Raw genomic sequence first — 12133 nt, forward strand, 5'->3', positions numbered from 1 at the left:
CACTTCACGCTGCTGCTCACAACCCCTTGAGTCTGGCAGTTCAGGCAGTTTTGTGTCCATCTCACTGTCCAGTTAACATTGTCCATATTTCATCAGTTTGTCTATGAGGATGTAAAGGAAGACAGTGTCAAAAGTAAATATAACCATCTTCTAATCAACCACTGAGCCTGCCACCTCACTGTAGAACACTGTCAGGTTGTCAGGTGTGCTTTCCCCTTCCTAAAGCCATGTTGACAGCTCCCAGTCATCTGTTTGTCTTTACTGTACTTGGAAATGTTTCCATGCTTATTTGCTCCATCAGTTCCTAGGGACTAAATTGGTGCTGATTGTCTTCAACATTCCCAGTGACCCCTTCTTGCTCTCCTTGAAGAGAGGGTGGGAGCTACATTCTTCTTGTCCTAGGAGTCATCCCCCAGATAATTAAGAGTGGCCTAGCAATGACATCAGCTAGGTCCCTCAGCATGTGTGGGTATATGCCATCAGGTCCCATGAACTTGTGTATTTACAGTTTATGTAAATGTTCCTTAAGCTGATCCTTCTCTAGCAAAGGTAAATCTTCCTTGCTGCAGACTTCTCTGTTAGTCCCAGGGGCTTGGGATAACTCAGTCTTTTGCATGTCTCAACAGGCGCACATTTTCCATAGATTTCCTTTTGCTGTGTAGGGACCCATAAAATCCCATCTTGTTGCCCTCCTTACTGGGCATAAGAAAAGGTTTTCCCTCATGAGAACTATCCAGCATTGTAATCAGTTGGCTGGAGAGGTACTATAGTCTCTGTTCTTGGAGGTGTTCAAGATCCCACTGGCTAAACTATTGAGCAGCCTGGTCTGACCTCATAACTGATGCCACATTCTGCAGAAGGTTGAACTCGAACTAGGTGACTTCCAGAAGTTGTTTCAAACTAGAATTAATCAATGATCCTGTGATTCTAGCAATTATATATACCGTCTGTATTGATTTTTTTTTTCAAAGAACAATAGTGAGGCATATACTTCATAGAATCATAGAATAGTTAGGATTGGAAAGGACCTCAAAATCATCTAGTTCCCACCCCCATGCCATGGGCAGGGGCACCCCACACTAAACCATATCACCCAAGGCTTCATCCAACCTGGTCTTGAACACTGCCAGGGATGGAGCATTCACAACCTCCCTGGGCAACACATTCTAGTGCCTCACCACCCTCACAGTAAAGAATTTCTTCCTTATATGCAGTCTAAACCTCTGCTGTTTAAGTTTCAACCCATTACCCCTTGTCCTGTCACTACAGTCCCTAATGAAGAGTCCCTCACCAGCATCCCTGTAGGCCCCCTTCAGATACCGGAAGGCTGCTATGAGGTCTCCACGCAGCCTTCTCTTCTCCAGGCTGAACAGCCCCATCTTTCTCAGCCTGTCTTCATACGGGAGGTGCTCCACTCCCCTGATCATCCTCGTGGCCTCCTCTGGACTTGTTCTAACAGTACCATGTCCTTTTTATGTTGAGGACACCAGAACTGTACACAGTACTCCAAGTGAGGTCTCACGAGAGCAGAGTAGAGGGGCAGGATGACCTCCTTCGACCTGCTGGTCATGCTCCTTTTGATGCAGCCCACGATACGGTTGGCTTTCTGGGCTGTGAGTGCACACTGCTGGCTCATGTTCGTTTTCTCATTGACTAACACCCCCAAGTCCTTCTCCGCAGGACTACCATGAATTTCCTTTTTGCCCAACCTGTCTATTTATCGTAATAAGTATTACAGTAATAGAAGTGTTAAACTTTACAATGTACATATTTCAGGCAATTTTCCTGTCAGAAAGGATCCATCTTGGCAAGAAATTAAACCAGATAACAGTCAAGATGACCTATCAAAGGTTTGTAATCTAATTTTAGCTTCTACTTTCTAAAGATGCATTAATTAAAAGTGGCTAAATTACTGAAATGGTGACATCCTTTTATCATTCTGAATTAATTTGTTGACCTCACTGCAATTATTTTCTATTTGAAATATGAAAAGAGTTTATTATGAAAAATTATTCCTTTGTATCTTGTTTAGAGTTGTACGTATTGTTAAATTTCTATATCTTCTTGTTAAATCTTATATTTATGTAAGGTATGGTATTATGCCATTTCTGAGTTAGTAAAAATGTGTTTCTGATCTTGCTGCTGCCAAGCCAGTAGATCATTCATCCCATGACAAGTTTTCTTTTCTTTGCGTTAAAAAATACTGAATTCTACAATGATACCTTTGACTTTATTGCTTATTGGAAAACACTTCAGAAACTGAGATATAAAGAAATCCCTGTGGAATTAATGCTGCTGTATGAAACCATCAGTGGAATTACGGTATATGAAAATCAGAATAAGCTAGGAACCAGGACACCTAACTTCTTGTTTCTTGGCCTTTATATTCTTTGTTTTTCATCCTTTATATTCTTTGTTTTTCCATCCTTTATATTCTTTGTTTCTCAACCTTGTTTCTGCCTGGCATTTTTGTGAGTGTAATGATGGAAATCATTTGGAGATTTCCCTTAGACTAAGTCTTTTTTACATCATTTGAAAGTACTTATCCTTAAGAGATAATAATAAATACTAAATATAAACTAGTAATGCAGTTAATTTAAATAGTATGTGATATATAAAGTAGAATTATCCTCTTTTTAATAGTGACTGTTGTGAACATTCTGAGCAGATTAATCTTATGCTGCACTCTTCCACAGCTATCTGTATGTGCCCAGCTTGGTGCTGCATCACAGAAATTGTTGAAGAAAGGAGAAAGTATTCCTGATGAATTACTAATTGACATCCTATTGGAGGCCATTAAGTATGAAACTGTATAGCTTATCTTCCTCAGTTATTTAGAATGTAGTTATCCAGCTTGTATTATAGATTCAGATATTTCTCTTTTTTAAAGTATTTTTTGAATGCTGGAGTCTTCTGTTTTGAAAGTGGAGCTAATTAGTGATTAGTGTTCATTTTATGCTAGTAGTAGAATGCTAGCAGTAGAGTCTGGCCCTAAATTTTGCAGACACTATTGCATACTACTGAAGGTAAGTGAAAATATACATCACTATCACATCGTCATTAAACATAACTAATGTGAATATAAATGTCTTTATTTTGTTTATTATCTGGAAGCTATTCAGCATGTGCTAGTATTTTTTCCGTTAGGTTTTGTGAAATGAATAATCCAAACATTCATACTTTAGTGAATATGTTCCTTATCTTTGTCTACTCTTGTTTGGCAGAAAATTATCTCAGCTGCCTAGATATGCAGTTAGCACTTAATTTCCCACATGAATATCATTTTAGTTATATTACTCCCATTAGTATATTTTAAATTATGAAATAGATTTTTTCTGTTTGCTACTTCAGTACAAATGTACTGTGTAGTACAAAACACCTCTGATCATAGTCTGTATAGAAAGTGGTTTTGAAAGCTTTTTTCATTTTTAGTTAGGCTTAATGTTATTTTTCAGATTTAAAATCCATTGCTCTACAGTTCAGTATTTAATTATGCGTGCCATATTCTCTATTCAACAGGATATTTAATATACTGAATTCAGAATGAGACTGTTTGGGCAAGCTCTTCCTTAGGTGTTATTATGCTATGAATTCACTGTATAAATCTGAAACTTCATTTATTTTTAGACAAATACCACCAGAGAAGGGGTGGATTGTGGATGGTTTTCCAATGACAACTAATCAGGCAAAGCTATTTGCAAAAGCCTACACTGGCATTGATCCAGAAGCAGAAGATGCAAACTCTGTAAAGCTCTCACTTGTTATAGATCCCAGAGCCCCTAACAAGCCTCCTGCTACCTCACCTGCATTTGATATTTGTGTGTTACTGGATATTTCAGACACTGTGGTACTGGAACGTATGGCTAACTTGAAGTGTAAGTTTCCAACTACTTTTACCAAGGTAAAATGACAAGCAGGTTTTGGTAGTTGTAAAAGGAAAGTAAAGATGATTAGAGTACTAAAATATCTGAATTGTTAAGTACTTTGCAACATAACAGCAAACTGCATATTTTAATTAAAATACTCAGTTATAACAGTATCTGTCTTTTTCTCTAAAAATTATGAAATCAGAAATTGTTAGCTTTCTTGACATCTTTCTTCTCCATTTGCAAGTATTCTTTTTCCAGGACATGTATTTGGAAAGGGATGAAGAAAATGGTAAACAAACAGATGTGCCAGCATGCATTTGCTATTGATTACTGCCTTTGCATTTTCTTCAGTTAGTCAGTGAACAACCAGAAGCTGACAATTTTGACCACAAAGGCAAAAACATCAAAAACGTTTTGAGTGATGTTTCACTTTGAGACCACACATTTTTAATTGTGCTTACTCACCTTGGCAAAACATAGGTTATTTTCATGAATTGCCCAAATTATGAGGAGATTCCTCACCACTGCTTTCATACCAGGGCTTACATGGCACATAGCTTGCATTAAAGCACCATTACCTTTAGCTTTTATCAGTAGGTAGGGGTGAGGATGAGGTAAAATCATTGTTAGTTTCCACTAACTATGCAGTGAAGATAAGTGTATGGACATCTGAAATTCTTGTTAGACCTTGTGTTGCCAAAACACTTTGAAAATGTGATAATAAATGACATAATCTCAGAAATCCAAACAGAATTGATTTCATAAAATATAATGTGGTGATAGAAAGAGTCAAAAGAACAATAAAAAAAAACAACCCAGAAATCTATGAAAAAGGGCTTATTTCTAATCAATTAAAGGCTTTTTTTATATTTTGAAGGACTTAAAGAGAGCATACTTCATCTTCCAATGCAGTGAAATAGCTACCCATTGATATGAACAGGAGTAGTTACTTCAAGGAAGATTCAGATTAGACTAGAAAAATATCTTCTAAATGTTATAATAGATAAGCCTGAAATAGTCTACGTGCAGGAATGCTCCCCCTCTACAACTGGAGATTTCTATGACTGAAAGAATATATCTGGAAATGTTAGATGATCTTAAGGTCATTTCCAACCCTAACTGTTCTGAGTCTATGAATGGCTATGCCTTTAAACAGAGGAAGAGGCAAGGCGCTGTCTTCAGGTCCTTTCACACTTAGTTTTATATTTCTATCATTTTCTCCGACTTTTCCTTTCTTTTAGGGAGTTTAGTACCTAGTTTTTGCAAGAAGTCTAGGATCATGGAACACTGAAATTTTTATTTTAATAATTACTTTACTTGGTGCAAATGAGTACCTGCATAATTGCTTTTTTCAATATATGCTCATATGTGCTGTGTTCTACACAGCAGATAAATCAAAGCCATCTCAGACTGAACAGGAGAACAAAAATCAAAATCCAGATGCTGTAATCCAGGAGGAGAAGATTGACTTCAGCAGAGTCCAGGCGCTACACAAGTATGTTATATAAAGTACAAAGAAGTTGCTTCAGCCAAATGTTTAGGCATGTAGTTAATCTGAATCTCATATGTGATCCATGATACTACTGGCATGCATAATGTTAAGATTTTGCTTAGGAATTTCTCTAATATGAGGCCTAAAGAGTACATTCTTTTTTAGCACAATATAAATAATCCTAGAAGACAAGAATTCAGGTGTTTTGTTTTTTCAGAGTATTTCAAAGGAGAGGGTTTTTTTTCAAATATAAATTGCATGAACCATATGTATACTCATAAGTATATATATGTATCTATGCATACATATGTCTGACATCTCTCTTGCATCATGCAACTGTTCTTTTTTATTTTTTCCTATGTTGAAAACGAGTGGGCTGATGTGGATGGAGTGTTATTTTGCAAAAATATTGCCTGGATTTGGTTTAGTGTTAAAATAGATGGTCTGCTTTTTCTTTTGTTTCTTGTTTTAGTAAAATATTTTATTTCCATTAGTTAGATTTTAATTTTATACATTAATACAATTTTTGTAGAATTTCAGGCTTTCTAGATACCTGGCCAAAATTAGAGAAATGGTTTTCAGTCCATCACAATATTCTAGTGAAAGTCAATGCAGAGGCAGAAGAAAGGCTTGTGTGTGAAACGGTGAAGGAAATTATAATAGAAGAAATTTTCAATAAACAGAATAGAAGTAAGTTTTCCTTTTCTTGCTTTTTACAAGACTTTGTTCTTTATAATTAAAACTAATATTGATTTGTAATTATATGGAAACATATATTTTACTGGCTTTGAAAGAACGTGGGGATGTATGAGTCAGTGATAAGTGACAGGCCAGAAATCTGAGCATCTCTGTTGTGATTTTACTTTTTTAGATGATATGGACCTATTTTGCATAATTGTAAAGGTAGTTTAAGAAAAAAAAAATAAAAGTGTCAATTTTACTTATTTAAATTTAATGAAGTAAAGGATTACTGAATTCAGTCCTTTCATTCTGGTGTAAATATTACAGCTAGCACCTTCAACATAAGGGAGAGCATAATTGTGTAAGAAAGATAATAATGACTACCTTGTCATTATAGAAGCATAGAATCATAGCATAGTTAGGGGTGGAAAGGACCTTAATATCAGCTAGTTCCAATCCCCCTGCCATGGGCAGGGACACCTCACACTAAACCCTATCACCCAAGGATCTGTCCAACTTGGCCTTGAACTCCGCCAGGGATGGAGCATTCACAACTTCCCTGGGCAACCCATTCCAGTGCCTCACCGCCCTTACAGTAAAGAACTTCTTCCTTATATCCAGTCTAATCTTCCCCCATTTGAGTTTTAACCCATTACCCCTTGTTCTATCACTACAGTCCCTAATGAATAGTCCCTCCCCAGCATGCTTATAGGCCCCCTCCAGATACTGGAAGGCTGCTATGAGGTCTCCATGCAGCCTTCTCCAGGCTGAACAGCCCCACCTTTCTCAGCCTGTCTTCATACGGGAGCTGTTCCAGTCAGTTGATCATCCTCGTGGCCTCCTCTGGACTTGTTCCAACAGTTCCATGTCTTTTTTATGTTGAGGACACCAGAACTGCACACAACACTCCAGGTGAGGTCTCACGAGAGCAGAGTAGAGGGGCAGGATCACTTCCTTTGACCTGCTGGTCATGGTCCTTTTGATGCAGCTCAGGATATGGTTGGCTTTCTGGGCTGCAAGCACACACTGAAGCCGGTTCACATTCATTTTCTCATCAACCAACACCCCCAGGTCCTTCTCCTTGGGCTGCTCTGAATCTCTTCTCTGCCATACCTGTAGCTGTGCCTGGGATTGCTCCGACCCAGGTGTAGGACCTTGCACTTGGCATGGTTAAACTCCATAAGGTTGGCATCAGCCCGCCTCACAAGCATGTCAGGGTCCCTCTGGATGACATTCCTTCCCTCCAGCGCATCAATCGAACCACACAGCTTGGTGTCATTGCAAACTTGCTGAGGGCACACTCAATCCCATTGTCCACATCACCAACAAAGGTGTTGAACAAGACTGTTCCCAATACCGTTCTCTGAGGAACACCACTCGTTACTGGTCTCCAGCTGGACATTGAGCCATTGACCACAACTCTTTTTATCAACATATATTCATCTATCATCAGCAGCTTAAAAACATGGATAACTCGTAGTGGTTTTGACATGTGTTTTGGTGCATCTTTATTCCAATTTTCCTTTTAATAATTCAAAAAGAAAGTACCACCCAAAGAAAGGAAAAATGATGACATACCTAAGAAAAAAGATACATCAAATAAGCTAGAATTAGTAGACTTCTGAATAACACGTTTTTTTCTCCATAATTATTACAGAAAAGTCTTGATGTGGCTTCTACCCCTGAACCCCCCCCCCAAAGAAAAAAACAACAACAATCAAACAACCAAACAAAACCTGTAATAGCTTGAAAAGCACTCCTAACAGTTCTAGCAATAAAAATTTAGACCACTACTCCTACACTAGGTGTTCCAGTTCATTGGCTCCTGCTTGAGTCAATGGCAGAATTCCTATTGATGCAAATGGAGTTAAAAATTTCTGGTTAGAAACCAGCTATCTTGTAGAATTACGTTAAAGACTATTTACTCCATGTGGAGCAATAATCCCTGTGGTCAGTTATTAATGCCTGATTTTATATTTCTGTTAATATATTCTAAGTTATCTTTCACTATTAGCTTTGTATAGGCGGAACAGGAAGTATGAGAATATATGTTAATTTGTAGCATTCCAGGAAGCACATGGTAAGGCTAAATCCAGAGACTGCAAAATATTTAGCAGAAGCTGAAACAGTTGAAATATTTCATGTGGTCAACAGTTTTGTTCATTTTATAAATTTAAATCAGGAAAATGATAGCACTTTTTCTGTTGAAGCAAGACTGCTTTTCAGAGACAGATTTGTCACACTTAAAGTAAAATAAAACAGATCTACTCTTTAAATATTAAGCTTCCTTCAAACAAAAAGACAAGGCTGTTCCGACAGTGGTTTAATGCAAGCCTATTTATTTTCTCTGTGTATTTTCAAGCAGCAGCAAAACTGGCCAGAATTCATGCTCATGATTCTGAGCAAATAATTAATGTTAACTTAAAAATCTAGTTGTTGTAGGATCCCTCTGTGGTCACTTGTTTCTTTCTCTGATGTGATCTTTTCTGTCTCTTTTTTCCTTCATCCATCATCTTTCATACTTCTCAGCTTCTCATCAGAATAGGGTGTATTTTCCATATTACGACAGATTTAGCTCAATTTATCTGTTATTTGTTCAGTGTTTGTTTTTGTTGATTCACTGTTTCCCAAGTCTAGCACAGAAGCTATGTTTACAACCATTCTTTAATTAAGCAGGTAGTCCTTGAAATTGTAACAGTTCCAATGAATCTCAGAATTGTATCAGCACCACTGTCTTTGGTTTACCTGATAAAGAATTTGTTATATATATGCATATATAATAATTCATTATCTTCCTGTTTTCCTCACAGTGCTGGTTTTAGAAAAGTATCAGTCCTGCAAATTATAAGCTTAAATGGAAAGTGATTTTATAACTTTGGCATCACTGATTTGATTTTTATCTTTCTTCATGAACAACACCAAAGTAATGAAATATTTAATCTGTTCCATTATTTTGAACTTGTCACTACCAGAGATGTCTAATTCTGTTTGCTGATACTTCAAATACGTTTGAAGGTACTAATTGTATGTTCATACAACAAGGATGTGCTGAAGAAATATCACCAGAAAAGAAGATTTCACCAGTTGACGTAAGTAACGCGGATACACATACACAGGAAGACATGCTTCCTCGTATTCTTGTGGAACTACCACCAGTTCAACCAGGATCAGATGAATGGATTTATGTAGATGAACCACTTCCCAAGGTACATTAATTAATGATTGAATATCTTAGACATCAAACTATATATTTTTCTCAGTATTTTATGCATATTCTACTTGAATCTTTTGTCTGTGCTCTTTTCTTCAATATTTTTCAATGAAAGGCACACTAGTACTGTATTATAAATATTTAAAAATACAAATAACTGTTGCTACTAAAATATGTGAAATAAAGAAACATACTTCAAAATGTTGATTTTTTTTTTTTACATTCTTCACAATGATGAACAATAGCACACGGATGCCATATTAATGATACTTGTTAATACTATGAAATACTAACATAGGGTTATTAGGTCAGTTTCCTGTCTCTGATAGGGGCCAGTTGTGAATCTCTTAGAAAGAATGTAAGAATGGGGAAAGTGTGCACTGATCTTTCTCCTAGGATACTTTTTTTCTAACATGTTTTCCCCCAGGACATCTTCCTAGTTTCCAGTGATCTGAAATTTAGGAAATTCAGGAAAACTGAGATAATTTTAAATCTGCATCTTTGTGCTTAGTAGCTCTCAGAAGAGTATGCTTCCATGATTACGTCTAATTGCTTTTTTTTGAAGCAATTTACATTTTGGTTTCCATGATACAGCTTATATAATTATGTTCATTCTGGAAAAAAAAATTTTGTCTCTCCACTTTAAACTTGCTGTTTGCCTGGGTCATTTGATGATTCTATTTTCTTGGATGGTGACATACAATGAATAATAATTCTATATCACCCTGTGAAAGGTATACAAGATTCGACAGACACCTATTACATCTTTGTTTAATTCAGTGTTTCTTTACTTCTTCAATACAGTCATAATCTCTTTAATTCACCTCATGTGGGCAGTTCATATGTTTAGTCATGATTCTTGCCCTTCTGTCTGTTCTACTGTAAGTTTTTTGAGATGGGGAGCTGGGACTGCATGAAGTATTTGAGGTGCAGATTTCAAGGCTGCTTAATGTTGCTTTGTGTTTTGTCCTATAACTCATTTCTCAATATTTACCCGTTTTGCCTTCATGAATGCAACAACCTCATCTATGTTGCATTTCCTCTAGCCATGGGCTTTATTTTGTATTTCATGACAGTCAGTCAGTCAAATGTCATTTTTGCAGCACTATAGACTGTTGGCTTAGGTTTTTACCAGCTTTAGTAGCTGTGTACCATCAAATTTTGATACTCAAGTGCTCACGTAGGATCTTCACTTAGTTTTTTTGAGCATTTCCAAACCAACAGATATTGGAATAGTCTGCTGGAATTTCCCATTTATTTTGAGTACTGCCACTTTTTTCCAAATGAATCCACAGATAAAACTATATGTTGGTACAGGGTCTATAATCAGTTGTGAATAGATGCAAATCATAAGAAATACACAGCAAAGAAAAACTGTAATATGATTTAACGAGAAAATCTTCTTATATTTGCTAATGCTAAAATTAGATTGGTTACCAAGAAATATATTGATTAACTTTTATGTTTTTTAAAAATTCACAGGAGATACCTGATTTTTTAGTACCTTACTGGGAAATGGTAGAAAATACATATATGAATACCATCAAAAGTATACTTAGATGTCTAAGGGATGAACAACATTCAGCGATTTATTACTTAGCAGATGTTAGGTAAGTAGAAATAGTAGCTAATTACAGTAATATTAGTATTTTCCTTGAGCATGCATCTTTTAACTCCAAAATCATTTTTACCATAATTTACAGAAAAAAATTCCAAGATCATTTGAAGCATCCTGATATTAAGCAGGAGTTTGTATCTCTGTGGCAATCAGATTTTAATTCAATTGCTGATGACCTGAGAGAAGATGAGGAAGCAAAAGCAGAACTACACCAAAGAGTTACTGTAAGTAAATGGCAAAAGTTAAAATATTACCTCATTTTATATAGAATCATAGATTAGTTGGGGTTGGAAAGAACCTTAAGATCATCTAGTTCCAACCGCCCTGCCATGGGCAGGGACACCTCACACTAAACCATGCCACCAAAGGCTCTGCCCAACCTGGCCTTGAACACCGGCAGGGATGGAGCATTCAGAACTTTCCTGGGCAACCCATTCCAGTGCCTCACCACCCTAACAGTAAAGAACTTCTTCCTTATATCCAGTCTAATCTTTCCCCATTTGAGTTTTCACCCATTACCCCTTGTTCTATCACTACAGTCCCTAATGAAGAGTTCCTCCCCAGCATCCTTATAGGCACCCTGGAAGGCTGCTATGAGTTCTCCACGCAGCCTTCTCCGTGCTGAACAGCCCCAACTTTCTTAGCCTGTCTTCATATGGGAGGTGCTCAGTCCCCTGATCATCCTCATGGCCCTCCTCTGTACTTGTTCCAGCAGCTCTGTGTCCTTCTTATATTGTCTGAGTCAGAAGCTGCCAGCTGTGAATCCTGAAAAACAAATTTCCCTGATATCAGCTGGGAAATACAAAAATCCACCCCATTTTGTGGTGGGTGAAAAATTCCTCAAAGGCCTACAGCCTAAAGGGCGTCCAAGACTTTGAGATCATGGTCCAGCCTCAGAATCACTGTTGATAAAATACATTTGAGCCGCCCATCTCTGTTACATTGTCTTTCAGTAATTTCTCCAATTTCTGTCTTACTCCATTGCTATCACCCAACATAGTCAGTTGCTATGGGTTAGGCCCCACTACTTGTCTTGTTCCAGATGGAAAAGGACACATGCATCCATTTATTTCTTTTTTTTTTGCACCACCTTATTACAAGGAAGCCGATCCATTTAACACTCTTCTCGTCCTGCTGCCTCTTATTACACAGAAGTCTGTCACACCATTTCCATGCAGAGATGGCAATGGGGAACAAAATGGTTGTGTGCATGTTGTATGCTTAATAGATCTTCAGTGCTGTCAGTAAGCTACATAGTGCTG

At 37.2% G+C, this 12133-nt stretch overlaps 1 protein-coding gene across 1 annotated transcript in view; it reads left to right on the top strand.

Annotated features, from left to right (window-relative positions):
• The window catches only part of SPEF2 (sperm flagellar 2), a 65844-nt gene that overhangs the window by 28206 nt on the left and 25505 nt on the right, over positions 1-12133 (top strand). Inside the window, 8 exon segments of the mRNA XM_031051584.2 lie at positions 1777-1850; positions 2697-2800; positions 3628-3875; positions 5256-5364; positions 5894-6051; positions 9085-9248; positions 10736-10863; positions 10957-11095. Coding sequence (XP_030907444.2) covers positions 1777-1850; positions 2697-2800; positions 3628-3875; positions 5256-5364; positions 5894-6051; positions 9085-9248; positions 10736-10863; positions 10957-11095 — 1124 coding nt within the window.

Source organism: Melopsittacus undulatus, chromosome Z (assembly GCF_012275295.1).
Source record: "Melopsittacus undulatus isolate bMelUnd1 chromosome Z, bMelUnd1.mat.Z, whole genome shotgun sequence".
NCBI classification, from domain to species: Eukaryota; Metazoa; Chordata; class Aves; order Psittaciformes; family Psittaculidae; genus Melopsittacus; species Melopsittacus undulatus.